We start from the raw sequence: 27,984 nt of genomic DNA on the forward strand, positions 1-27,984 counted from the left end.
CTGTGTCTCAGGCATAAAAAGACTTCTGAAATTAATCAACCCACCAATAATGTCTACAAATAACAAACTTGAATCTGTTGCCATTTTGTTACTACGCCTCCCAGAAGCACAAACAAGTAGTAAAGATAACACTATATCACAAACGTAACATAAACACAAATCAGAAAACGTTTTGCACATTCAAATTAGAGCTACCAATAACTCCAAACCTGAGTTGTAAAACTAGTCTTGTTGGTTTTAAAATGCAGCTTTAAAGAAGTCTGATACTATAGACAACAGGAGATAAGTAGCTGAACAAAGCAGATAAAAAAACAGTCCAAGGACAAAAAATGTCAAAGTATTTCTGCAAAAACTAACACAATACGTAGAAAAGAATAAGAACGATTAATTGTAGTATAAGCTCCACCGGAGGGGTGGTAGGACACTTAATTGTTGCCCTGCGCTATAAAACACCAAATCAACTGTATATTAAAACAGTTTTAGCACAGATCCTGTACCGCTATCCCCATAAATAGATCATGTCAAACGTAACAGAGATGGTGCTACACCATTTTTTTTTTTTTTTTTTAATAACAAGACATGAAAGTTTGTTGAACTTCACATCAAGTAAATAAATTCATCTGGATCTAGTTATAATTCCAAAAACAAAAAACACTTTATTAAGAACATCATCAATACACTAACTTCCAACATTCAGCTTGTTTTTTTTTTTGTTTTTTTTATTACAGAATTATGTTCAGATATAAACATGTTTTTTTTAGTTAAACTATGATACAGCGGGAGTAAAAATCAAACATCCAAGTTGCTGCACAACAGCGAAGGAACTCCCACACAATGTTTTCACAAACATTTTCTTCGTTTCTCTTGTGTTAACTTAAGCATCAGTATTTCAAAAAGATTTCCGCCACCAGAGCCTTAAATCTAAATCGTGAATGTTGTCTCTGAAGGTAACATAGCAGATCCAGAGATGTGAGCTGCGAGGGCCGCTCGTTTTCGCCATTAACTCTTTGACCCATCCTTGGCCGCGTACAGCGCTCGCAACGTCTGTGCCACTTTGTTCGTGAGCTTCTGTCCGCTCGTCAAGGAGATTTTCTTGTAAATAATGTCCGACTCCTTGATGCTGTCGACCCAAGGCACCTTTTTGCGACCGTCCCGTTTCTTCGCCACAGTCCACGGTCCAGAGTAAGATCCCGTCATCCAGTGTATACTGTAGCCGCTCCTGGTCTTCTGGACGATCTTGGCGATCTGCGGTCTGTCTTTGTATTTGGGGCGGCAGATGGCGACGATGTCCATTAGCTCTACCGTCTGACCCGTGTCATCAGCAGAGTCCACGTCTTTTCTTGGTTTCCGCTGTGGATTACGTAGAACGGTGTTAGTTTAAGCAAGAGGGGGCTAGCACGAATCTAGTAGAATAATTTTACAATATTTAAGAGTGTTATTGTTGTATTTTCATGCATGTTGAAGTTGGGTTTCATGGCTCTCCCAAGATTGAAGATATTACAGATTTTAGGTTAAAGGACACTCACGATCAGAGTTTACCAAGTTGTAACAATCTATTCAAAACAAGCTAGTCATAAGTGAAATGAATTACCTCATCATTTGATTCAATTCATTTCAAAACCATTTTATTTATCTCAGATGGAAATTTCACCCATCGTCAAAGAGCTGCTGTGTATGTTGACACTGTTGCTAATAGGGCTGTTTGGTAGCAGTCAGTCCTCCAACGTATGTGAAGAGGCCTCTGACTGAAGACTATTACTGCAAGACAGACTCGTGGCTCAAGGATAGTGTCTTTTTTTTAAATTGACCTCTATGTTTGATCCTGTTGATTGTGTTTGATGCCAGCATTGTAGCATAAAGAAATTTGCCTAAAAAAACCATTTCACAACGTGTAGCAGGCTAAGGGATGTGATAAAAAAACAACACTTCATACCCTGATCAAAAGGAACCAAGGACAAGATGAGAAACATAATCACTCTATCAGTCTTCAAAGGATTACAAAGCAATTTCTAAGACTTTGAGACTCCAACAAACCACTGTGACAGCCATAATCAAGTCGTTGTAGACTGGTAACATAAACCAAAATCGATTTAAATTTAACTTCATGGGATTGTCATCCTTACCGCAGGAGGATCTTCGTCCTCGCTCTCCTCATCATCTGTCTCTACCGGAGCAGTGTGATTACTGTGGTTGTGATTTTGGGGCTTTGGACCCTTCAGCAGCGAATTGATGGCTTTGTTTCTGGCATTAGCATTTGCTTCGCCCCCATCCTCATCCTCTTCATCACGATCCAAGTGCTCCATCAGCACCTTGAACTATGAGACAAAAATCAGACCCAGTTAGTTCACCAGCCCAAGATGGAAGATGTTTTTTTATTTAGGAATGTTTTCCTCCTAAAGATATCGAGGAACCAAAATGAGGAAGAAAACTGTGCTTACATCCAAAAACTGTTTGACAATGTTCCTCTTAGTTTCATAGCTGAGGTTTCTGTTGGCCACGTCACTCCTCAGGTATTCCAGAGTTTGACGAGGGTTGAAATGCACCTTCGATTTCCTGTTCACTGCCTTGTCATAAACTTTGGCAGACTCTGTCGGCGAGTACTTCTGGATTTTGCTGGAACACGAGCGAGATGTCCGTAATAAAGCAAAACAAGTTCATAAAGCATCTTTACACGAGGCCTCTTACCTGTCTGAGAAGCCATAAAGATTCTTTAGGTGTTGTTTGAGCACCAGCAATAGCAGGATACCCTGTGAAGCACTGGCAAACTCCTGCAGAGGGGTGGTGTTTTCAGGCAGGCGGTCCATCACTGCTTCTTCATCGTCCAGATCCGAATCAGAGTCACCGCCTCCAGGCTTCTTTCGCTTCCGAACTTCCTCCTCCTCCTCATCGCTACTGCTGCTGCTACTGCTGCTGCTGCTGCTGCTGCTGCTGCTGGATGTGCTGCTGCTCTTCTCTTCGTCGTCGTCCTCATCTGAGCTGTTTTTCCTCTTACGAGAATGCTTCTTTTTTCTCTTCTTTGTCTTCACCTTTTTTTCGTGTCTTACGGGCTCTTTCCGTAAACACTGCAAAAGTATAAACATGCTAACTGGTTTAATATGTAGAGAGCTGTGCTTCATCGGAGTTTAAGACTTAACAGGCCCAACCATTCACTTAGAGCCACTTTTAACATCAAGCAGGAAAATAATAACAACCAGAGAACAGTTGAAGCCAGATATGTTAGACATGCTTTTTGAAAAGGTGGATTGAGCTCCTGTAGCAGTCTGTAATACAGGGGTTCTTAACAAGCCACTGACTAAAGACAGCACAACAGTGAAGAGGGTTGTTTCAAATGTTTTTCATGTTGTGAAGAATCTCTCTTTGCTCCATCATCTCCAGAGGTTCCAGACCGGTTTTCTTTATCAGCTTGTTGAGTCTTTTGAAGTGGCTCTGATGTTGCCACACCAACAGGTGATGGCAGAAGATATTTCATTCTCCACAACTAACATATGTCTGCACACAAATAACTATATTTTGTATAAGCTGAATTATCAACAAGTCATATTAAAACAGAGAAGAAGCATGCAAGCATTAAAATTGCACTTTAGCAATCTGCTCAACATAAAAAAAAAAAAAAAAAAAAAAGAAAAAAAAAACAGGAGGAGAAAAAAAGGAGTGGATGAAAAGTTGGAGCCGCCCGACTGGAAAAAACCTACGCAGAAAAAAAAAACAAAAAAAAAAAAAAAAAAAAAACAAAGCCCACGCCAAACGATGCGCAGAAAAACTCTTACCTCTTTGAAAGACTGGAGTAGGTTGCTGCCAGATACAGACAGAGTAATGTCTATATGATGCATGATGAAAAGAGGCTCCTCCTGGGTTTGATAAGGGAAGCATGCCAGGTTGTCAGCTATGAACAGCAGCATGTTTACCTCCGTTTTCTGCAGGGAACAAAGAAAATAAGTAACTAAATCAACTTGATGGAACAAACTTTTACTCGCTTTTTTTTTTCAAGATATCTGCAATAATAACAGTTTACAGAAAGCAAGTGAACTCACAGAGCTGTCATCAAACAGGTTGAGCAGGGAGATGAGGAAAGCCCGTCTGTGTTGTCTGTTCCCACGGACCATAGAGTAGAGGTGTGAGCAAAGGGCCGAGTCCGAGTCATCGTGTCGGAAACCTCGGACCACCGCACGTTTCCCTCCGTTTATGGCCTGCTGCACCTGATACGACATCTTCAACCCGGCAACAGCCTTCATCTGTGGAAGCAACGCAGAAAGATGGATCTTCTTCAGAGACACTGCTCAACACATAACCTTTAGGAATGCTACATTTTTAAGTTTATTTAGTTTTACTGTTAACAATAGCTCCAATACTTTTCCTCCAAATTGCTACGGTGCGTTAATTCCCCTCCCTGCAGTCTGCAGCAGTGCCTTCAAGTCAGCTGAGTTTGGCTCCGGTCCACATCCGCTACTCTGTTTCAAAACAAGCCTGCTGGATGGAACATCTGATTTTTCCCTAATGAGCCGGGTGATAAAGACTTTTCCATGTTCTCAAAAACTCCGTAAGGTTTTGTCATCAACAGCAGCAGCAGAGGCTTTCGCATGACAAGCTGCAGAGACAGACTCGGGATTTTGAGCCAAAAAAAAAAGCTGCTGAAAAGTTGTCTTCTTTTTCTACATGTTTACCTCATTAGTTGCCTTTCAGTGTGCATAAAGCTTACTTTCAACTGCATTTAATTATGGAGACAATGTGTATACCTATATGAATTAAATCTAGAAATCACTAAAGTTAGTTTTCTATCACATTTTCATGAATAGAAGTTGATGCCACATAGCGCTGCAGGTGGCGGCATATGGGTGAGTATCTGAGAAGCTCAAACGTTGCAATAAGTTTCAGCAGAGAAACATAAGAAGAAGAAAAGGAGTAGAAATAGTAAACAAACAGCAGTGCCGTCCCCTCGCTCCTGCAGGTTCGGACCCTTTAACAAACAGAAGTTACTCACATGTATGAATCCTGAGTATTTCTTGTCAATCTCTACTAGTTGTTGGTCCGCCTTGTTCTTCATGGTTGGTTCTGGATCTGTTCCCATCGCAATCAAGTAGGGGACACACTGGGCAATAGAGGAAAAAACAGTTTTATTCCGACACTGTTTGAAAAGATAAAGCTAAATATACCTACTGTGATTTTTGTAGGCTTGGAGATACTGTGAACACACCTGTACAGGGTGTATGAGGCCCTGGCTAAGAGTCAGTGTGATGACGTTCAGAGCGAAGTGCCGGACAGTGGACTGTGAGTGGAAGAAGGACTCCAGCACCTGCTTGAGGTAAATCTGCATAATGGAGCTGCTCATGCCTGAGGAGATGTCGCCCATCTCCTTAAGGTCTTCCTGCTTCGCTTGGTTCTTCCCTGAACAAACATCAGTAACAACGATATGAGATACAAAAATAAAAAAAATTCTCAAACGTATGGAGTGAAATTGTGCTCAACTCTACTGTGTCCATCATTTTGTAAGAACATCTTTTACAGCTGCAAAGATTTTGCACTGTAAAATCACAGCTTGTAGTGGAGATGTGCATCTCTAAAGCTCCTCCAGAACCACTTGGTTCTCTAGTAAACATTTGAGGCCTTCACAGAAGTGTTGTATATATCAGTCCTTCTAGTTTTTTGCGATTCTATCGCATAAATTCATGCGAAAACAAAAGAGCCCTGCATTTAAAAAAAAAAAATTTATGCCAACGCAGAATTTTTAATTTACTACAAATTTTCAGCAAAAATTGTCAAGCACATTGGGTTTAACAACTCCTGACGCCCTCGTTTAGGTAGCAGTGTTTCTTACTTCTACTGCAGCGATGCTGCTTATGTCAAGTTATTTAAGTAATAGTTTGTGGTTGAACCAAAATTTTGCTATTAAAGTGTCCAATCTGTTTGGAGTTTGTGGTTGTAACATGAGTCAGAACTATGAGATGCTCACATTCCCGGTCAGCCTCTTGCATTCGAGAGTCCTCCTCCTGCAGGTACGTTTGAAGATTTTTCAGCACGTGGATCTTCAGATTGACAGCCCTGTTCTCATCGGACAGCAAGCTGATATAAAGAACCTTCACATCTTGTACAAACATGAGCTCTGGGTGCATGATGAACTGGAACCCTGTGGAAGACGAACGAAAGGGTTGATCGCTAGGTTGATCAGGGGGTTACTAAAGACAAGATGAACGTAAATTTAGACTGTCATATAATTTACCTAGACCAATTATAGCCTTGATCTGGACCTCTTCATCCTCATGGGTGGTGAAATACAGTAGAAGCTCCAAAACCTTGTCTTTTATGACAATCTGAAAGACGGCAATGAGATCCATCAAAACATTTCCGCGACAGTCCCAAGAACACCTCCTAAAGATGTGGTGCTTACCTTGTTAGCTCCCTTGAACTCTTCTTGGTCGAAATCAAAGTGTCGACAGAGCGCCCCCACGGTGAACAGCGAGCGCAGCAGAGTTGGTTTGTTAGCAGCCAGAGTGGAGCCGCTGGGGTCCTCCTGGTGCTGCGTCTTGAGTTTAGCCAGAGCTCCTGCAAAATAAGAAGCATTATTTAAAGTGGTCGTTGAGTTCTACAAGACAGGAGCCTGGGAACTAAAAGATCTGCTTCCAGGTCTTAGAAGAAACTGTAGGAACCAGTTTCTTGGGATAGGTTTTACAGATCGCCTTTTTTTCCCCCTTGTTTACAAAATACCCCATATTCAGCTAGACCAGACAAATAGTGTCTGTGAAGAATAACTGTCAAGCATTTCCACGGTTTCTGGATTCAACACGATTAATATTATGTAGGACAAAAAGCTGTAAGTCAGGACAAAAACCAGAACAAAACCCTAACACGAATCATGACGCATGCAGTCTTACCATAGAAGCGATTGAAGCAAGCCCACACGAACTTGTAGTTGTGTGTGACCTTGTTCACAATAGCACCAAGACAGCTCACACAGTGCTGCACAACCTTCGAAGACATAATATATCAAATTGACCCGTCGTAAATGCTCATCTTTTGTGACGTTCTGAGAGGTTTCTGTGAAAACTGCGAGCTGTAAATGAGAACTGACCGTCATGCCGTGCTTAATGATGAGCTTCATCAGGTCTCCCTCAATCGTGTTGAGGAAAGACTCACTCGGATTCTCCATCAGAGGAACAACGAGCTCCAGGATCTTGGACACGTTGCAGATCACCATGAAGTCATTCTGAGTCTAAAACGACACAATGAGTTAGTCGCTTGCCTCTGTTTTGTGTTTCCACATGGCTGCCACTAGGTGGTGCAATAACACAACGAAATGCATAAGTGCGTCTACAGGAAAATTATAATTTAAAGAAAAAAAAAATTATTCCAGCAGTTCAACTTATAAATACTGGAAGTTACTTTTATTATATATACTCATCACCAAAGATGACGCATTTCAAGCACTTACATCGTTTCTATTTTACGGAAAATTAGAATATTACATAAGACTAAAATATAGGGCTTTTATTGCAGAAATATTTTGTTATGGCCAACACACACAGTCAGTGACACCCATAAGAATTATCATCAACTAAAGGTCACCACTGAAGAATTGGTGTGCGCAGGGATTCTAAGGGAAAGTTAAGTGGAAGGAAAAACTGGGAGCTTTGTTTCCATATTCTTGAAAGGATTTTTTTGAGCATGTTGTATTTCTTATGTCGATCTGCTCCTGAACTAGACACCGGAGCAAAAACGTCCTACATGGGCTAAAGATAAAACAAAGAGGACTGTTGCTCAGTGGTTCTCTATTTTTTTAGATTTAAGTAAAATTTCAATTTTCCTCTCAAAGTGTAATCCCAGCAGTGGTGAACCACAGAACGTAATTCACTCGAGGTCCAGTGTGAGGCTTTTTATCGGTCTTATTAATTTTCTTTTTTTTTTTGTTTAGTTTTCTTTAGCTATAATTCATACTAACTAAATTTGACTAAAGCAAGCACCTAAAAATGTTGTTCTGTGTCATCAATCTATAAAAAGCATGAGTTTCAGTTTATGAATTTAGTTACTATTCCACTTTGAAATGAGCTTGAAGTAACTTTGGCAAATTAAGTAAATAGATTAATACTTACACTGCATTTGGTGTTCAAGTAGGGCTGCATAGCCATGGCGTGTTTAACCATTAGGTTAGGCCTGATTTTAGTGACCAGAAAAAGAGTGGTGATGCAAGCTACCACACGACCTGAGTTTATCCCCTTTTCTTCACAGTCTGAGAGGCACACAGAACAGAACGCGTTCATTACAAGTCAACTTTTTCGGTCAAAATACATATTATTTCCATATTTCACTACTTTACCTGCAATAGATTCCTCGTACTTTAGTATATGTTCCACTAAATTGTCCACCAGCTGAACACAGGCCTTCTTAGTTGGTTTATATGAAGCGTCCTCCTCTGATTTCAGCAGCTAAAGAATCACAGACAAACAGTGATTAGATGTAATGGACGACGAGCAGGAAGCTGTTGACGTTTCAAACAAATTGCAACACTCACATTTTGCAAAAGCTGCTCAAACCAATCGTAGCCTGAATCTTTGCACGCCAAGACCTGGAACCAAAACGAAAACGTCCCAAGAGTTAAGAGTGTAACAGCGACATGTTTCCTATTTTGAGGGGGAGGAATGTAGTACGGACCACGTCTGTGATGTTCAGGATCTTTCTGTTCATGGCTTCTTCGTCGTGACTGGGCGTTGGGGAAAACCAGAGTTTCTGGAATGTCTCGTTCACCAGTTTCTGCAAAGATACATGAGCTGAATATCTAACAAAGAAAAAAAATCCCAAAAGCCCCTTTTGCTAAAACATACTAAAATATCTTCGTAAATGCAAACCTTGATCCCTTCCTCGTCATTGACTCTGCGGATCATCCTGACACACATCTCTGTTATCTTGTGGAAATCTGGCAGCTCCAAGCAAATGTCTCGAAGAATCTTAATGACTCTTTTTCTCACACTGATACCTGTGTCCTGTAAATACGAAATAGATTTTTAAATACAAAATTAATATGCTCTGTTTCTTAAAAAATAAATAAATAAATAAATAAAAAAAACTTTAAAACTCTAAACAAATGACCTGAAAAAAGTGAATCTACAATGCAAAACACTTCATGGTACAAAGATTCAAAGAATCGCTCAGCACCATTTTTTCTTTAATTATTGCAGTGACTTCATTTGATCTGCAGGTGGCAGTGTTGGAAAAAATATTTCACCTCAGCTGAACTTTTCCACCTTAAATGAACTTTCTCAACACAGTTTGCAAAAAGTTCTACCTGAGACTCACACATAATGTTTTGCGTTTCTCTTCAAAAACCCACAGCAAGGAACCAATGAATCAAATCTTTATAAAATCAGTGAACTCAAACACCAAAATGGAATGAAAGATTAAAAAAAGAAATGTATTCGATTACAAGAATCCTCTCGATGAGCATGTCGTAGTACTGCTCGATGAGCTCAGGTCGACTGAGCACGAAGCGGCCAAGGAGCTCCACGGCTGCTTCTCGGACACTAGTGGAGTTGTCCATAAGACGACAATGCACCCCACGCTGCATGTCCACCTGAAAAATGAATATAATTAGATAGGAAAAAAGCTTAAATTATGCCTTTTCATACAATCAACATGATCCAGTGCCCTATGTCCATGATCAAGCAGTATGTGAGCAGTTTAAGGTCACTCACACGCTGAAAGTCTTCACATTTTATTGCATGATTACACAGTTGCACAAATAAAACACAAAGAAACCTTAAACATAACCATTGAGTTGTGTGTGCAGGTTTTAAGTGATTCAAAATTTATTTTGATTGTGGATTCAAAGTGCCAAACCTTCTTTTAGTACTTCAAGATGATCTTAAATATATTTTCTGAAGATTTTTCACTGTTTTTCTGTGGACTTTGGTGGTTTTCACCCTAATTGGCTGAACTTTATTTGTTTAGCCAATTAGCTATAAATTAGCTGTAAATCATTCAGCCATAACAAGACTCCAAAACGAAAGCCATAAAACAGTGTTATGTTCTTATATATATCATGCAAAGACCCAAATTTAAAATGGATCTTTTTGCAGTTTGTCACCAGACTACAGATATAATTCCTATTAAATCTTTAGAAAAACACTAAAGAAAGCCTGACCGAGAGAAAATAGTATTTCAGCATCAAAAAGATGGTTCCCCAAAATGAGTTGAAATAAGCCAAAGTAAAAAAAAAAAAACACAAAAAGCAATTGAGGTGGCCTACGACATTTGATAAACAGCCTAAAGGGTTGTTTTACTTTATCTGTCTGCGCTAAACTTTAGACTGAGAGTATAGGAGAATCTGCTATGTGCACAAATGCAAAACTGACTACTGAAAAAGCATAAGGAATACATTTGCAGAAACTCACTCTTCCTAGGATGCTTGGATCCACCGCCACCACCTCCGATAAACACTTCATGGCTTTAGTTCTCACTGCAATAGCGCTCTCTCCCAGGACCCTCAGAATCTGGAACAAGATTATTTGAAAACAGTAGAAAATTTCAGCCAAACGACACAATCTGACATCTCACTCTTGGTATTTAAAACAACCAGCTTACCTGTGATAAATAAATATCAAAGCTCTGCGCAAATGGCCTCATAGAGGCCAGATATCTTACAATCAGACAGGAGTCCTCGTAGTCTACTGTGTCAGAGTTTATCCTGCAATAAAAAGTAATTTATTTTATCATAATGGGAGAATTACACATAAATTACCCCAGGTGAAGGAGTACTTACTTTACGGAGCTGAAGTTTGATGGTGTTGTCCTGATGATTTTGCGGAGGAATTTTTTCCGCGCCTCGACCGTCTGTACGATCTCCCCGGTTGCGTCGCTGTCCGTGGAATGTCGCCGATACTTTGGATCGTCGTCGTCATTTTGAGACTTCATCGCTTTTTCAACCTCTACTGTGGTGTCTCTGTACCACTGGGCAATGTAAAAGTTCCTCGCAAACTGGATAAAACAAATGCAACGATGTGATCGTTAACACCGGAACGTTGTAAGGAATAAAAAAGGACATGGCCAAACAAGAAGTCACTGAGAACGGGATGCGGTGGTAAAGATAACGCAAAAGCTTTACTAAATTGACCTTTCTTAGCAGTAGCATGTGCCAAACGCAAACATTTCGAAAAATAAAATCTTTCATCGGATTACATTCATTTATTGGAAAAAGAAATAATTCTCTATATATTACAGACGGTACTGTAGCCTATACCTACTTATCGTATTTTCTAGACCAATCAGATCTTCCAAAAGGTCTGATGCTTTCTACGTCATTCATTTATTTATTTATTTATTTATTACTTTTGGAATAACCATCCAAAAGACCTGAAAGCAGGTAAATTGTTAATTCAAAACATATATTTTTAGTCTGGCTGTTTTTTTTTGTTTTTTTATCAATATTTAATGTTATTTTATTTGCTTTGCCTGGGTAAAGAAATATAATTCTAAGTAAATTTTTTTCATCTGTTTTTTCTTCGTATGCAGGTTTTAGCACTAATTTAGATTGTATTAAGAATTAATTCAAATTGTTATGTCATATTTGTCTCTAGGGTCTCTTCATTTAGCGTTAACTTCCTGAGTTTTACATTTTCTGGCAAGATTGTTGAATGTTTTTTTTTTTAGCATTTCTAAAAGCAATTTTAAATCTGACTGCATAAAAAAATGCCAGATTAAAAAAAAAAAAGTCTAATTGATTGTATGATTGATATGAATACTTAAAAGCTCACCAATAAAGCTGGATCTGCGTCGATGTTTTCATCCAGGAAGTTCAGCAGAGCCTTTTGGAGCTGCTGTACCTCATCACTGCCAGGAGTCTGTAAAAAGAAAAACACAACGTGAACAAACTGAATCATTTCAATCAACTTGTTAGACTGTATTAAACCTGTATTCCACCTCTTTAAGAATGCGGTCGATAGTTCTTTGGTCCATCTTGCAAGAGAGCGAGTCTTTACGCAGGCTGGAGGCTACAGTGCCGAGGTAGTCGAGCGACGCCACCCTGAGGGCCATTTCAGTCTGCTTGTTGCTGAACTGGTGAACCTGGAGTGGGAAACGCATTAGGAAGGCGACGGAGTGAGGAAAGATAATTTATGCTACAAGGCGGCAGCTTTGGGAGCGACCCCTGCCACTCACCAGCAGTCTGCCCAATAAACTGAGCAGCAGCTCAGCAGCCGGCCACTCGGGCTTGTTGACAGCCGACAGCAGGTCATGAACGAAGTTCTCGAACAGAGGCCTGTAGTCGTCTTCTCCCTGTTTGCTGCCGCATCTGACACAAACAGCCTCTCATTTTAAGATATTTGTGAACATCAAAGAGTGTTTGATACTTCTTGACGCTTCTCAAATTTAGTCAATTTAGACAATAACAAATGTCAAAGCATTTCACTGGGGTTTTATTCGACAGACAAACATAAAGTAGCCAATAACTTTAGTGGAAAAAGGTGATGCATGACATTACGGGACATGACAACAGGGAGATGTTTTAATGCTCTGGAGTGAAAACAGAAATAAAGGCTTACTTCTTGAGAAACACAGAGAGAAAGTTCTGAGCCGTCCTCATGGCAGTTTCAAAAGAGTTGGTAATGAGGATATCTTTATCCACCTGCGACATAAAACCAAACATCTGAAGCAATTCCTGAATCGCGACCTTTGTTTCTCAAAAAATGGCAGACAAATCAGACGATTTTTAGCCGGTACCTTCTTTTTCGGTTCATCCTCCGTCTCTCTCTCAGTTGGAAAGTTAACCACACACTGAATGAGTTGAAGAACGAGAGCCGAGACCATCTGGATGTACAACGGGGGTCCATCTGAATCACTGGTGTTTAACCTAAAAATATAGAAATCTTAGTATATGTAGGCTTTTGAAGCCTCACAGAGGCCATTATTTTAACTTATTCAGATTTTTATTATCTTTTCTTAAGCCAGGTACCGAAAGTTCCTGAGGCCACGTTTACTGGTGGGAAGTCTAGCAAGAGAGGCGAAAATCTCTTCCAGAATGAGCTGCCTGTGCTTCTCGTAGCGAGAGAAAACCTGCAGAAAAGCAGCAATTATTAAACTGAACGCCTCACACAGGAAACAAAAACACTAATTCACTGCAGGCATACTGCTTAAAACATTTTAACAGAAAGAGTCGACTCACTGCTGTCACTACAGAGATGGCGCATAGCTGCAGCTCATTGACATTCTCCACAAAAAAAGGCGTGATTCCGAGGTTCGACACCTAAAACGTCGGGGGGAAATAAAGCAGTCAGGAACGAGAGAGCTAACGAGAAAAGAAGGTGAAACGGGGCCACGATTCAGAGGCGACACAGGGGAGGACGCCAAGTCACACCTGGAGAATTGTGGTGTCGGTGAGCAGCTGGATTTCAAGGAGCTCCGAGATGATGCTGATAATGTCGCAGACCTTGTTGTACAGTCCCACCACCACTTTCTGTTTGTGGGCAGAAGATTTTGGTCTCTTGGACTTTGAAGTGTGTGAGGCACCTGGATGACAACAGAAACATTAGGTAAGAGCTGATGTCGGAGAAAAAAAAAACAAAAAAAAAACACACTACAAACAGTTGGAATACGCGAGGAATTCAGTAATAACTTATAGCGCAAGCCAAGCCTTACATGTGCACAAGCCTGTCGCAATGAGCGACAAGTAAATGAATTGCAAGATCATTTAAAACAAGCTTAATAAATTTCATTTGGATGATTGTTTTATGTCTGCCCGTGACTTCAATTTCCATTTTATTTACTGTTTCAGTTGTTTTGTTTATTTATTTTGGATATTTAAAATGTTTTCCATCTCCAGCATTAAATGCTCTTTAGAAATTAAAGTATATTGATCTTTAAGACCGATGTACTTGCATTATTATGCAGTTCCATTACTACATATGAAAGTGGCTTAGAACCACAATGTTGTTGTTCACTGCACTGCAATAACTTTTAATTTATCGTCCAGTAAAATTTGTTATTGTGACAGGTCGACATGTGTGTACCAGGGTTCCTGACCAAATCTCATACAGTTGCCATCAAAATTATAGTTGTCAGTTTAAGTATAACAAGAAAGTTTCACTGGAAATTTTTCAGATTTTTCTGGCGACACCGAGTCAATATATCTCGAAGCTCTGACAAAAAGAGATGCTGCTGCTGACCTCCGTGGCGATCCGCTCTGTAAGAACGGTCATACTGCGGGTACAGCGTGTTCTGCAGGTGGAACTTGGTGAACTGCAACACCCTCTCAATCACATCCTCTATATAAACAGCCTTTGGCATGTGTGGGGACGTCATAATGTTGAGCGCAGTCAGACAGGCGTCTGCAGACTTGATCACCCTCTCCATGATGAGGTCCCGCCACAAACGCTCCTCATCCATGGAGTCGTTGTCCTAGAAATGGATTATGCAATGAATCATTACGTAAAAATTACAACATCTACAGATGTAGTATTGGTAATACCTACTTGACTCATTAAGGTGGAAAGTGTGACGCTGTCCTGAATGTTTTTCTCCAATATATTCAGAATTTTCACAAGTTTACTAGAAGAAAACTACGGGGAAGGAAAAACACACTTAGCCGTGATGCTTCTTTAAAAAAAAAAAAAAAAAAAAGTGTTAATAATATCAACATTAGTGTAACCTTGCTGCAACAGCATACTCATCTTACCTTGTTAAAGACGCCCATCGCTTTAATCCTGGTGGAATCGCTGCCAAGCTCATTTAATTGTTGCTTTCCAAGCAACAGCTCTTGAGGTATCTCATCATCTTCTGTTTGTGAAAGGAAAAAATATATATATTTCTCAACTCCACACTCTTAACAAGTACCGGTTAGATGGAAAACTGTGCAACGCTTCAGTCTTGCCTTCGGCAGTGAGGTCTACGTCCTCCAGGCTCTCGAGAATGTTGTCCACACTGGTTGCAAACCTCTTAAATGCAGAGGAGTCCATCTTTTCTGTAACATTATTGTAGATAATTTAGCTAGCACACATGTATTGTTGTTTGCAAGAAATTCAAAGGACAGTGCAATGAGAAATTAGACTGATACCCTCTGTTGTCATTTTGGAATCGTACGCCATCTTGTTTTTCTGTTTTTTTATTTTTCGGGCAACTAAAGAAGAAAAAAAAAAAAGAAAAGGTTTTATATGTGATGCACAGGGGGAAAAAAACAACTTTTGAATATCAGCATTTAATTGACATAGACTGCAGGCAAAATGTAAAATAAAAAAAAAACTGTAAAAACTAGAACCTAAGTGAAAGTTATTCCAAACAAAAAGATGAGAAATTCAACTAAGCGCAGGAGTGAGGCTTGTTGTGCCTCACTCACTAACACCAGGTGTTATGTGCAATATAAATGTGTGCATTTAAAGTAAGAAGTTTCTGATTTCATACATTTAGAATGAAGAAGGTGGGATTAAAACAAAGAAAATATCCCAGATCTGCTGTTTTTTTTTATTTTTTATTCCAACTTATGTAAGAAAAGTCTCACCATCATTCAGGCTCGGTGGAGGGGAGTCTCCATCTGAGTCATCATTACTGCTCCAATCCCGATGGCGGCCACTTGACCCCCGGCGAGAGTTCTGGAAGCCTCCACTTCGCCGGTGATCCCGAGAACCTTTCTTCTCTTCGAACTTCCACGACTTGTCGTGGTCTTTCTTTTTCCTTTTTCTTGGAGCTGAAATGCCAAAGGAGACAGAAAGTTCAAATCAAACCTTTTTCGCGCTCTCGCTTTATTTAAATGTGCCGACATTCCTGTTCTGTAATTCTTCTCCAGGAATGTTTAAGTAGATGTTGAGAATTTTTAGGATTTGATACTCACACTCATCCTCCGACTCAGACTCCAACTCTTCATCTTCGTTGTCTTTCTCCTCCGAGTCATGGGAGTCAACTACAGCATATTTGGATCTCTTATTGAGCATACTGTGCTTTCGCTTATTCGCTCTCTCTGAAAACATAAAATGGATTAAGTTGTGATCTCGATGCTCCATTTCTACACTTTCACATTAAACGCTCTAATGACAACAAGAATCATGTACCTAAAATTTGTTCATTTTCTTTTAATTTGTTGTTGCAAAGGTTAATAATAAAAATAAGTTAACGGCCTTAATAAGCACTATGCCAACCTTTATGAACAGAAATCCGACATGAGGTCTATTGGCACAAAAATAAGATTTGTTTCTAATATCCAAAACGGAAAACTAAAAGTCAGTAAGTCTCCAGTAGTTCCATCCCATAAATATTATAATAAAGCTTCTCAGTTAATTTAATTAGATAAAATAGTTAATCTGCATGTAGGCTGATGAGATAATGGTGCCACAACAGTAGTCAGTATTTTGTTATAGAAACATAAATTTGAGTCTTTGTAGATGTAAAAAGGATGATTAGTAGCTGATAACTTAATTTTATGGTTGCTTCATGTCAGAGTAAAAACAAAAAGAAGTTTTCAAATGAGGAAAAAAAAATATTTTATGCTCTGTGTGGAAAAAAAATAGTCTGGACTTAATTCTGATAAAACTGCTGTGGCATTTCTTATACAGGCTGAAAAATGCTACAAAGTGACTGAATTACAGTCACTGTGAAGACAAGTGGTCCACAACTGTTGCACTTGTTGCTGTGTGACACAACCATTTATTTTTCCACATATAAAATCATCATTTGGGAAAAAAAAAAAGGTTATCATTCACTTAGTTTTTTTTTTTTTATAACTGATGATCTTAAAAGGTGTGACTATAAAGCAAAAAGAGGAAAAGCTTTTTTATTATTATTATTATTATTTCAAGTTTCATTTGATAGTATTTTTTACACTATATTAATGTTTTAGTGTATAGGGTTGTGGTAAACAGCAGAAATGCCAAAAATCATTGACAAATTTTACAAAATATTATTTCTTAACACGGAACTGAATAAGTCCACTCATATTAAAGGTTACTCTGATAAAACTGTCTGCACATTCATCAACGTAGAGGTTCCACAGAAGAACAATTAAATATGGCTCCTACCTCTGTCTGATTTGTCAAAAGAGGCCCAGTGTCTGGATCTGGAGCTGTGTGCATTCTTGGTTTCCTTAATGATCCTCTTTACATCTTCGATGCTTAGTCTCTTAACCACAATAACCGGCTTAGTTTTTTTGTTCAAGTTCTTCACCAGTGAAACTCTCTCTAACCGCACCAATGGCTCACTCCAGCCATCTATTAGTTTGCCTTTGATTCGGAGATCTTTATCTGTTCCCTCTTTTCCGTCTCGCTTCAATTTAGGAATCACAAAATTCTTGAGACTTCCAGAATTGCCCCCCAGCAGGAACGGCGGGAACTCACTTATTTTCATCTCAGAGGCCTGCCGTTTGTTTGCAGCTTGGTTCATGTTACTGTCCCCACTTGCCCGTTGGTCCTTGTTTGGGGTGGTCTGGAGGCTGGAAGACGACGTTCTCTGCCGATCATTAAGCTCAGCTGATTTTCTGCCTTCATCTTGCTTCAGTTTAGAGTTCTCGGCTTTAGTTTGCTCCTCAAGTGAGATTCTGTTGCCATCTCCTTCTGGCGGCGTCTTGTGCTTCTTGTTCTTTTCTCGGTCTCTCTCTCTGTCTCTCTCTCTGTTTCTGTCTCTGTCTTTACCTTTGTCTTTTTCTCTGTCTCTCTTGCCATCTTTGTTTTGTTCTTTGCCCACCTCAAAGTTTTCATCTTTGTCTCTATTTCTATTCCTGTCTTTCTCCCGATCTTTGTCTATTTCTCTGGATTTTTCTTTTCCTCCGGTTTTTTCTCTGTCTCTGATTTTGTCTTTAACCTTCTCTTTTATTCTATCAACATCTTTGTCTCCATCTTTGACCACATCTATGGATTTGTCTCTTCCCCTGACATTTTCTCTATGATTGTCTTTGACCCTCTCTTGGTCTTTGCCTTCATCTTTGTCTCGTTCTCTAAGTTTGTCTCTTTCTCGTTTTTTTTCTTTGTCTCTGATTTTGTCTTTATCTCTAACTTTGTCTTTAACTCTCTCCACATCTTGGTCTTCATCTTTATCCAGGTCTATGAATTTGTCTCTTTCTCTGACTTTTTCTCCATCTTTGTCTCTGTCTCTAAATTTCTGTTTGAGTTTCTCCACGTCTTTGTCCTCATCTTTGGCTCTTTCTCTAGATTTGTCTTCTTCTCTGAATTTTTCTCTTTCAATTGGTTCTTCTCCATCTCTAAAATTGTCTCCATCCCTAAGTTTGCTTTTAACTTTGTCCTGGTATTTGTCTTCTTCTCTGGCCACATCTATGGATTTGTCCCTTTCTCTGTTTCTTTCTCTGTCTCTGACTTTGTCTTTGTCTCGTTCTCTGGATATTTCTTTATTTCTGAGTTTTTCTTTGTCTCCATCTTTGTCTCTCTGTCTGTCCCTTTCTTTATCCTTGTCTTTATTCCTGCCTTTCTGTTCTTCATGTTTTGAGTTGCGATCCACTTTGCTTGTGGATTTGAGCGTTTCAGGTCTGCTCACTTGGGATCGATGACTGCTGTTGTTCTTTTCCTCTTTGTGTCGAAAGTCTGAATGCCTGTCCTGCTTCAGCCTCGTCATCTCCACGTGTCTGTCCTCTGAATGCCCCTTGTCACAATCAAGTTTGCCGTCATGATTGCGCTTTGATTCACGCTGGTTGTCCTGCTTTTGTTTATTGCTTTCTGTATGTCCATCAGAGATATGCATCTGGGAGGTATCGGGAAGCTTTTTGATGATCCCAGGTCTGTTTTCAGTATCCGCACTTGTCTTAAGGCAACGTAACTGATCTTCACACAACGGTTGCTGTTCCAAGACAACTACAGGCTGTCCTATTACTCTCCCAGCTTGCTTCAGATCAATACTGACCATCAAGGCAGGTCGACTGGCACCATTACTCGCAGCACTCGACTTCTTGGGTGTCAGTCTGCTGATGTTGCTGCCCCCATGTAAAGATGGGCCTTCACTTGTCTCAACTCCGGGTTCCTGAGGGTACGTGTCTTGTTTCCGTTTTTTTAGTGGCTTGTCTGCAAAGAAAAAATAAAATTATGCAGCCATGCTAAAGTATTCATACTCCTTAAACTTTCTTAGATGTTGGCATGTTACAGTCACAAACTTTATTGCATATTTTTCAAATTTTAAAATGGTTTCAGCTCAGTCAGACTGGACACACGGCATCTTTTGACATTTTTAAATTCTTCCAAAGACTGATAGTTGGCTGTAGATCTGGACTTGGACAACCTTTATAGCCCTAAAAGTCAGTTTTGCATTTGGTCAGTCTAAAAAAGCAACATAACTATTCAAAACAAAAAAGACTTGCTTTCATATCTACTACAGGAAAGTTGCTTAGAGTTTCAGTTATATCTATAACATAACCATGGTTTAGACTTGTCCATAACTTTATCGCTGACTTCACTGGGTTCCCTGGTCTCCATGATGTGATATTGCTTGTTCACTAGTTTTCTCTAAAAGACCTTCACAGAACTGCTGTATTGACACTAAGATGTAACTAGTCACCTCTGTGCTTTTTCCATTAAACCAGTTCCAGTACTAAAGTGATGTTAGCGCTGATGAAAATGAGTTTATTGTGTTTGGACTAGCTCCAAAAAAAACCTGGGGGTACACCTGTATTTGTTCACTGCTGAATTAGAAGAAAGAATTGCTTTGGAAAGCAGCAAGAGGCAGGATTATGGGGAAAAATCAGCCACTCAAAACATGAACACTGTGTTAAAATCTCTACAGTTAATGCATCAAACTTAAAACATAAAACATTAATGGCAGTTTTGCATTAGAATAGGTGAAGTGGACTATCTCTTATTTTCAGTTATTTAGAAACCACCAGTCAAAGCGTTTGCTGAATCTACAAACACCACTTCTAAAGAAACTTTCTCTAAAACAGGCAGAGAACCCCAACCGTTGACTGGACAAGACATTAATAATGACAAAATGACAGAGTTCAGGTTGTGGAAAATAAAAACCACTTGGGAATTGACTGTAGCACCACTTTACACTGATAACACTTATGTGGGGAAAAAAAAGCCCCACATGTAGCTTCTGGAGGCAACTGATTTTATTTCAAGTGTGGCATGTATGTCCAACTTTACTTATTATTATTTTAGGTATGCACTTTTTGTTTTGGTCAGACCTACAATATATTCCAATAAAATATATAGAACTTTGTTCTTGGAACCAGACTAAATGTACGACAAAATCGAGATATACGTCAACATCAGGCACAAAACAACAATTCTCACCTTTATCTTGGACCTCTTTAGAGCATCGCTCTCTCTCGTTGGCTGAGTCTATCCTTTCAATTTCAGCAAATGCGTCTATCTCAGAGTCATCAAACACAATCCCACCGATGACCCCAGTCTCCTTTGCGATCGGCTGTGCAGCAACTTGTTGATGCTCTTCAGCCACTGGCTTGTGCAAAAAATCTTGAGGAGAGCCCGACGACTGAATGTCGTTTAAAACAACCGCGTTGTGATCTGAGTCTGTGGGTGAGGTTGGAAGGAGTTCTTCAGAGCGGCCCATGTCTGGGATCTTCACTCGGGACAGTTTTAAGGTCAATCTGGCAGAGTCCTTAGATGGAGAGCTAACTATGTCATAAAAGACGTTTTTGTCCATGTTCTCATTTTCTTCTTTGTTCCTTTCTCTCTGCTTCTTTTTGCGGTCAGCAGTGGTAAGAAGCAGGTCAGGGGCTGTGCCTGCCTCAAGTGGAGGTGACTGCATGATAAGAGGAGGCCTGGGCTCTGCAGGAACAAAACACAACATTGCACCACATAATTAACCTTTGTTAGAAAATAATTGTTTTCAAGTAAATTTTAGAGGAGTTAGCCAGAAGCAAGTAAGCATACTTTTTGCTCTCTCTTCAGATAGAGAAAATACGCCAGCTTTTATGGAAGAGTAATTTCCCTGCAGAAACACACGATGTTTATCATTAGTTTTAACCATAGGTATCTAATTATGTCCAGCACAAAGTAACCCAGATTCCCAGCATTACCTCATTTCCCAGTCTTTGAGGCACGTTTACGTAGTCTTCATCCAAACTGGGTTTGGAGTTACGGTTAGACGAATTACTCGACAGACGCTCAGAGACTTTGTTGTCAAGAACTGTACTCGCACCACTAACAACTAAAACAGAGAACAAAATATAATTTGCAGTTAATTTTCTCTCTTTCCTAATTAAATGGAAGCCTTATCTACTTGCGGGATTATGTACTGTTTATTAGCCATTGCAAGATGGTGTATGTTCATTTACTTGCCACTCAAAAGTTAATGAAGGCAAAGTTTAGTTAAGTAATCATTTGACGTTAGTTTTTTCGAGGATTTCTACTTGGTGCTTTATAAAAGAATGAGATGGACTGCTAAAATTTGTGTTTCAACCACAAGAACCTTAGACATTCAGAGGGTTCCACTTCTTTTTAATAAGACCTACAGGTAAAAGTAGTGCAGATACATTTTGCTCTTCATAACAAGCAAGAAAGTAATTTTTGTTCCCACCAGAACTAACCTAAATCTCTTCCTGGGTGGACTACGGACAGTTTCATTCGGTGAACTTCTCGATGTAATCTGGGAAATTCAAACTGCATTTGTTGCGTGAACCTGGAAGCATTCTGGACTACACTGAACCGCCCATTCTCCTGATATTCACAGCCCTCTACTTCTCCAACATCGTTAAGTCTACAGAATTAAGTCGGTCAAGATTTTAATAACTTTGAAAGAAATGCAACCCTGAAACATGTTTTTCAAAAAAACAATAATGCTTTTCAGGTAGATGAGTGAACTAGTCATTTAACAAAAAGCAGCTCTATAGACCTGTTGTTCAGCTGCCAGCTGCCATGGTTACTCGATAATCTGCACAGTATCTGGATTGACAAGGTATCTAAAACATGATCACTCAAGATGGAGTTTAATGTCAGATGTTAACAAGGCAACTTAAATTTGTCTGTTTGTTATAATAAAATGAAGGGCAGGTCCCAATTCAACTTTTGGGAATATTGCATGTTTTTACTATATTACAACAACAACAGTCAAAATGTGTTTTCTTGTCTTTCTGTCGTGAGCAATCACTAGTTGGAGTGACAGCACTTTGCATTAGAGCAGTCGCTGTGAAACTGTTTTATCATGTTAACACAAAGAAAAAAGCATTTTAACTGTATTAGGCACATATTTGCGATAGGGATGCAAAATAAATGACACTAATTATAAAAGTAAAAAATTGGTGTCGGCCAATATTAGTCAATTTTAACATATTAGTCCGATACATGAAACTGGGCCATTATCAATCAATATATTTATTTCAATCTTGTTGCCATTTGTTTTTGGAGGGCAAGTGGGAGAAACTGGTCATATGGTATTTGTTTGGTCATGTGACAGTGATTGGCGGAGGCTTTACTGAAGAAGAGAAGCGCTGGTGAAGTCAGTGTCTTTTTCAAGGTGTCAAAAGGGAAGCAACATATACAATTACGCATTTAGAATCTGTAAATATCTGTTATCGGCCATTACACCAATGTCGAATGTCTGTTTCGGCTCAAATTTTCATATCAGTGCGTGTACTTCCAAGAGATTTTCAAAATGCTGATATTTTCAAATCCAGCATGTTCAATTACAGACAAAAGCTCGAAACAATAAAAAGAGCTTTTGGTTGTACTCTGTTCAGCCATCCTGTTATCTGCTGAATGTCCTGTTCTTTCTCAGACATGTTTTCATGTGCTGCGGAAAATGTAGCACATCATTTCAAACAGCTCCGTACGTCTCTGTGCCTCCTCTGACTTGATTATTAAATATGTCACTGAGACTGAATATAGCTGCGTCTTCCATCACTCGGTTACAACTTCCACACTGAAAAGTGTTTTTAACTTTATGACGCATTCACGGATAAGAAAAAGATAACTATTTTCAGCTTCTTAACCGGCAAGGGTTGATGAAACCAAAAATCATTTTATTTTATTGTCAGACAATTTCTAAGTGCGCCTTTAATATTACTAAGAGATCAAACAATGACACAGAGCGGCAAGTTGCAGATCATATAGAACATTTAAATTCTAACACAATGTGCTTTAGCAGAGCTATTGTAGAAAGTGACGCATAGCATATTTCTGCAATCTGCAATGTGTCACCTAGATTGAACTTCCTGCTTTTACTTGCAGCTTAATTATCTCACAACTGCAGGCCTATGTTAAACTGATCAATGTTGGACACATGTTGGCTTTCTCTTGATAAAACGTTGTACTCACCTTGTTGAGTCTGATGAGAGTAACTGGGTGGATTGTACTGAATGTAGTCTGCAGGACTCTGGGGGGTGTAGGGGCTGGGTATGGGGCTGTTCTGCTGGGGAACAAACTGAGTAGCTGAGCCACACTGCGGGGATGTAAAGCATCTGTGAGAGAGGAAGAGTAGTCTTAATGGAAGTACTGGGGCATCAGCTTCTTTATCATCTGATAGGAAGGTGACAAAACTTTACCCAGAGGGGCTTTGCTGATAATTTGATGCTGGACTTCCATGAACTTGGTTCTGAGAAATCTTGTACTGCTGTATTAATGGTTGCTGCAGTACACCTAAAACATAAAAACACATGTGGTTAGGGGGAAAAAAAGACAAAAAGAATAATTTCTTAGCTAAACTAAAACCATCAGTTCAGAAGCTTTACTGGAAACCTGATTTTAAACTATAGTTATGTTGAAACTATTAATGAGTCTGACTATACTCCATTACAACTTCCAGCAACAGCATGTCATTTTGCCATTTTGTTTAGCTAGAAAGGTTCTCTATAACTCTATATACCTCTTTGTTATATGGTTGTTTCCACGCTCTCACATTGGTGTATTTTTTGAGAGAGGAAAGATTTTAGAAAATAATTGTTCTTAAAGATTATTATTTTTAAAGATAGTTTGGTAACAATATGTTACCAAACTACAATCAGATGAACCTCTAGCAATTAGCCAAAAATAAATGTCACCGAAGCGATTTTGATATTTTCACATTTTTTAGTTGTTTAGGAACATTTTATCAATATTCTGTAGTTTTGCTAGTGAAAGTTAGAGGTAGTGCCAAAAATGGGAAAGACATGAGAACATTGCCATTGAAGTCGGACAGATCAGTGCTGATTTCCATAAGTCAATACGTGGCTAAAAGCAAATACTTGCCTGAAACTCCAGAACAACTGGAGGTGGGGCAAACAAGGCTTTCTAACTGCGCCACCACACACAGAAAGTTTCCTAAGCTCAGTTTTAGAAAACTGCTTTTTGGTGAAAGAGCGTTGTATAAATGCGCACGTGTCTGGAGTTTTGCTTTCTGTTTTTTTTATATACACTCTCGAACAAAACTAATTAACAGATGTTTATTAATATCTTCAATGCCACATTCCAGCCTTATCTCCACAATATGTTACCAAACTACACCCAGTGAATTATTCACCCTTCTGAGATAAAGAGATGCACTTTTAGTAAACGTGCTTAACACATTAATCCTGCACTTAACACCTGATTCATTTTACTTCTTTATAATGCTAGCTAACACCACACTGCATCAGAGAATGAATTTAAATTTAGTTTATTTTAAGAACACTGAAAACCTGTGAACTTTGATCTAGTTATAGTTTCCTCTCCTATTGCTGCCCAGAAATGGCTCCTATGTGTTGATTAGTTAATCCAAAATCTTTAATGAGGAGCACTTTGTGTGAGCTAGTGTGGAAAAAAAAAACCTACTTGTGTAAAGCAATATTTTACTATTCTTAGTGTCCCTCTTTTACAATGAACACCTTACAATGAGTTGGCTTACTTTTGTCCCTGAAGATCCTGGGGTTCCTGGTAAGCAGCGTTTGAAGAAGTATTGGCATATCACCCTCAGGTTCATCATTTCCCAGGTTGTCCTTCAGCTCTCTGAAAAACAAACCAAAGATGTGTCATTTAAAGACAGTGACGTTTCCTCAGACCTCACAATTTCTGATTCTATGACACCTGAGTTGGTCAGTCTGATAAAGCTGTGTCTTTAATGAGATTGATGAAAATGCTAACAATTGTTAATTAATCCCCAAAAAAAACAACAAAAAAACTAACTCATAGCCAGGAAGGCTTGGCAAAGTTTTTAAAATATCTGCTTTGATGCTTTCATGCATCTTAAAAAGGTCCTTACATGTGTTCTGTGGAGACCTGGTTAAGGCTGTGTGCCAGCTGAGTCACCAGATTCTCGTCTCGACACACCAACAGGCTGCTGACCTCGTCGGAGATCCTTCCATTGTAGAGCAGGCTCTTAGCAGTGGTGGCCGGAAGAGGGGAAGGCAAAGGCAGCTGGTTCAATACTGCAGGATAAATGTACAAAAATGTAGAGAAATCATCAAGCAAAGCGCAAAAACTGAAATGATCTCCCCTTTGTGCTGAGTACATTAGCCGTCATTAACAAATATGGCTTTCGGTGAATTCTTGGTGACTTTCTTAAATTTTCTTTAAATTGCAGGGCTTCTGCAACAAGCAATAAATCAGTTAATCACATGATAAATTTAAACAAGATCGATAATTTTAATTTGCATGATTTATCGTTTTATGTCTTTGTTTTCCATTTGTTGTTTCTACTGTTTCGTTTATTTATTTCGGACATTTAAAATGTCTTCCATTTCCAGGGATAAATGTTGATTAAAATTTAAGGCTTATTGATCGTTGACAATGTGTTCTTGCATTAATATGCCATTATTATTAAGCTACTTGAAAAAGGTCTCGAAACAACAACGTTGTCGTTTATAGCAATAACTTCTGGGACAATTTATCGTCCAGCAAAATTAGTTATTGTTATAGGACTGCTATAGACCATTGTTACCATAGACAATTAAGTAATTTCTAGGTCAATTTGAGAGTAAAAAATGATTGCATTTAACTTAATAGTTAAAACTTAACAAAAATCAAGTGAATTAAATATTATGTTGTCAATGTAGGTTGGTGTTTTTTTTGGCTTTGTCATGTAAGTCAGTTGTTGTTTTTTTGTTTTTTGTTTTTAAATAAAGTGACCAAACTTTTGCAGCAAGTGTGAGTTATTGACAGCAGGCTCAGACCAGTTTTGGAAATCTGTGTTTTTTAAGTCAGACCTTCTTCAATTTTCAATCTTCATCTGGAAGTAGAAACATTAACAAAAATATTTTGACTACATATCGCTTGACATAAAATATTAGGACAGTTTCAACAGCAGATGTCTTTTGTGGTTTTGTTAAAAAAAAAGACTGGATGTTGGGTGATAGATTCCCTCTGACAGGTTTATTATTGTGATAAATACCCATTTTACAAATAGCTTCTTCTTAAGAGTAGATCCAAATAAACATCTGCATGTATAAAGGAGCATTTTCCAATTTGGTCTAGAGTCCCTCAGTCTGCTTCTACTTGTCTACACCAAAACTTTCTGCACTAAAATCACAGGCAGCAGCGGCCTTCAGTTAGTATTTAGCGTCCTGTACATTTCAGATCCAACAAAATTTCCAGTTAATCCTTATTGTTGTCTCATCCTAAACATCTGTGTGTGAACCGTTTAGAAGGAACAATGTTGCACTTACAGTCGGTTAGGCTAGCAATTCCAGCAAGAGTAGTGATGGGAACATGAGGCATATCACCATTCATGCTGAAGATGAGGTCAAGAGGTCGTGTCAATGCACAGGCAGCTCAGTGTCACCAATCTCTTCCTAATCGTCACATCTCCAAAAGAGCTGCAAAGACAGAAAGGTGGTAATTGAAAGTTCATACTCTACAAGGGTCAGAAGCCATAAAATGCAACACTGTTCCTTTGATGTCTATTAATAATAATAATAATAATAATAATAATAATAATATTAATACTAGTAATGACAGGATGTGGTTAAATACTTTACACATATTTAAAAAATTGGGTGATGATTATCAAACTGTAATGTCACTATAAATGCCTCACTTAGGCAAACAGATTATACAGGCCCTACAGCAAGCCTAGACAGGTATTGATTGAAGGTTTATTTAAATATAAGCACATTGTTCCCTGAGTCTCTTTGCATCCACAATGACACGCCTCCGGCCACTGTGATTTTTACTTGCCCTAACTCTACCATGCATTTGTTGATCAACCAAGAAAAGAAGTGAATCTTCCCTGCCAGGAGACGCGGATAATGATCCAATTAGTGACCAAAAAAAGTTTGCATAATTCTCCGAGTGTGCGTCCCCAAAGCTCCAACCTAAAACCGCTTACTTTTCCGAGTTCCTACTTACATTTTAGGAGCTGAACCCCCCTCAAACTGTAACCAAAAAAGCGACTGTGAAAAACCTTTAACCTGTTAGCTAGTTATATCTCATTTTCTTCTTTTGTTGTCGTGTCAAGATTCCCCTGACTGGCCGAAACCACAACAGCGACATTAGCTTATTTTTAAAACAAGTGTTAATGTATAATTACTCTGCTATTATAATTGTGCCATTTAAGACACAGGTTACAAAGAGAAGAAAACCGAGGAGAGGTTTGCGAAAGTGAGCGAAATCAACTGGCTGTTAGCCGGCTAGCAACAACTGGAGGTGTAGCTAATGTATGCTAGCTGGCTAGGAATAGCTCATCGAGTGCGCATCAAAGCCGCTTAGCCGAGGTTTCATTACTATTCTTCGCTATTTTGTCCTACACCGGTTACAATGTGCAACTCACGATTACTACGGGCTTCGTTGACGCATCTCTAGCTCCCAAAGTGGACCTCGGACTTGCCTAAAGGAAGCGTAACCCCGACCCGACGCCAAGGAGGCAGGCAGGGGTACAAAGCAGCAAAGACCCCATCACAAATCAGAATTATACCCCCCTTTGGCCAATTCTGTAATGTTCCCACCCCCTCGCGGCTGTCTGCTGGGTCTGGCACCGCGCAAAACACACAGGAGGGTAAACAATCCGTCTGAAAATAGGATGTTGCTCTCGGATGTAGCTTATTTACCTCTGGATGTGATGAGAAAGAGAAGTGGTTCTGGTGGAGGAGGAGGAGCAGCAGGAGTAGGATGGCAGCTGGAGCTGGAGAGGAGTCTCTAGCTCCCTCTCCGTCCTACTGTTCAAAGTAGCTCCGTG

At 39.3% G+C, this 27,984-nt stretch overlaps 1 protein-coding gene across 3 annotated transcripts; it reads right to left on the reverse strand.

Moving 5' to 3' along the window:
- Positions 1-625: 625 nt before the first annotated feature.
- On the reverse strand, positions 626-27,966 carry LOC103149460 (nipped-B-like protein B). Of its 3 annotated transcripts, none has more exons than XM_007568651.2 (47): positions 27,857-27,966; positions 26,477-26,626; positions 25,075-25,240; positions 24,721-24,821; positions 23,405-23,498; positions 23,178-23,320; positions 20,942-21,072; positions 20,796-20,853; positions 20,193-20,690; positions 16,980-18,965; positions 15,800-15,925; positions 15,470-15,655; positions 15,029-15,091; positions 14,846-14,935; positions 14,651-14,751; positions 14,448-14,534; positions 14,142-14,373; positions 13,334-13,485; positions 13,142-13,222; positions 12,932-13,032; positions 12,700-12,829; positions 12,522-12,604; positions 12,139-12,271; positions 11,902-12,045; positions 11,736-11,822; positions 10,745-10,959; positions 10,567-10,669; positions 10,377-10,475; positions 9,410-9,556; positions 8,835-8,969; positions 8,641-8,739; positions 8,501-8,554; positions 8,306-8,414; positions 8,082-8,218; positions 7,064-7,204; positions 6,867-6,960; positions 6,383-6,537; positions 6,215-6,305; positions 5,948-6,121; positions 5,192-5,382; positions 4,979-5,086; positions 4,032-4,232; positions 3,768-3,914; positions 2,686-3,062; positions 2,439-2,613; positions 2,124-2,315; positions 626-1,350 (listed from the first exon to the last, which is right to left on the reverse strand). In XM_007568651.2, the coding sequence occupies exons 2-47, from the start codon at positions 26,538-26,540 to the stop codon at positions 1,000-1,002; spliced, it is 8,532 nt and encodes a 2,843-aa protein (XP_007568713.1). In that variant the 5' UTR covers positions 26,541-26,626; positions 27,857-27,966; the 3' UTR covers positions 626-999. The 3 variants fall into 3 exon arrangements, with proteins under 3 accessions (XP_007568713.1, XP_007568722.1, XP_007568727.1); XM_007568660.2 differs by lacking the exon at positions 27,857-27,966 and adding an exon at positions 27,580-27,822; XM_007568665.2 differs by lacking the exons at positions 20,796-20,853; positions 20,942-21,072 and having other exon boundaries at positions 27,857-27,965.
- Between the last annotated feature and the right edge of the window lie 18 nt (positions 27,967-27,984).

The sequence above is a fragment of the Poecilia formosa genome, unplaced genomic scaffold, assembly GCF_000485575.1.
Source record: "Poecilia formosa unplaced genomic scaffold, Poecilia_formosa-5.1.2 Scaffold6, whole genome shotgun sequence".
NCBI classification, from domain to species: domain Eukaryota; kingdom Metazoa; phylum Chordata; class Actinopteri; order Cyprinodontiformes; family Poeciliidae; genus Poecilia; species Poecilia formosa.

What these genes read in the sequence shown, in the direction of transcription:
- LOC103149460 (XM_007568651.2), bottom strand. Translation starts at nt 26,540, where the DNA reads ATGAATGGTGATATGCCTCATGTTCCCATCACTACTCTTGCTGGAATT. An exon ending in CGTAGACCTCACTGCCGAAG is followed by an intron (nt 14,752 to 14,845) that starts GCAAGACTGAAG and finishes TTTCACAAACAG; the next exon opens with AAGATGATGAGATACCTCAA. An exon ending in TTTCCACCTTAATGAGTCAA is followed by an intron (nt 14,374 to 14,447) that starts GTAGGTATTACC and finishes ATCCATTTCTAG; the next exon opens with GACAACGACTCCATGGATGA.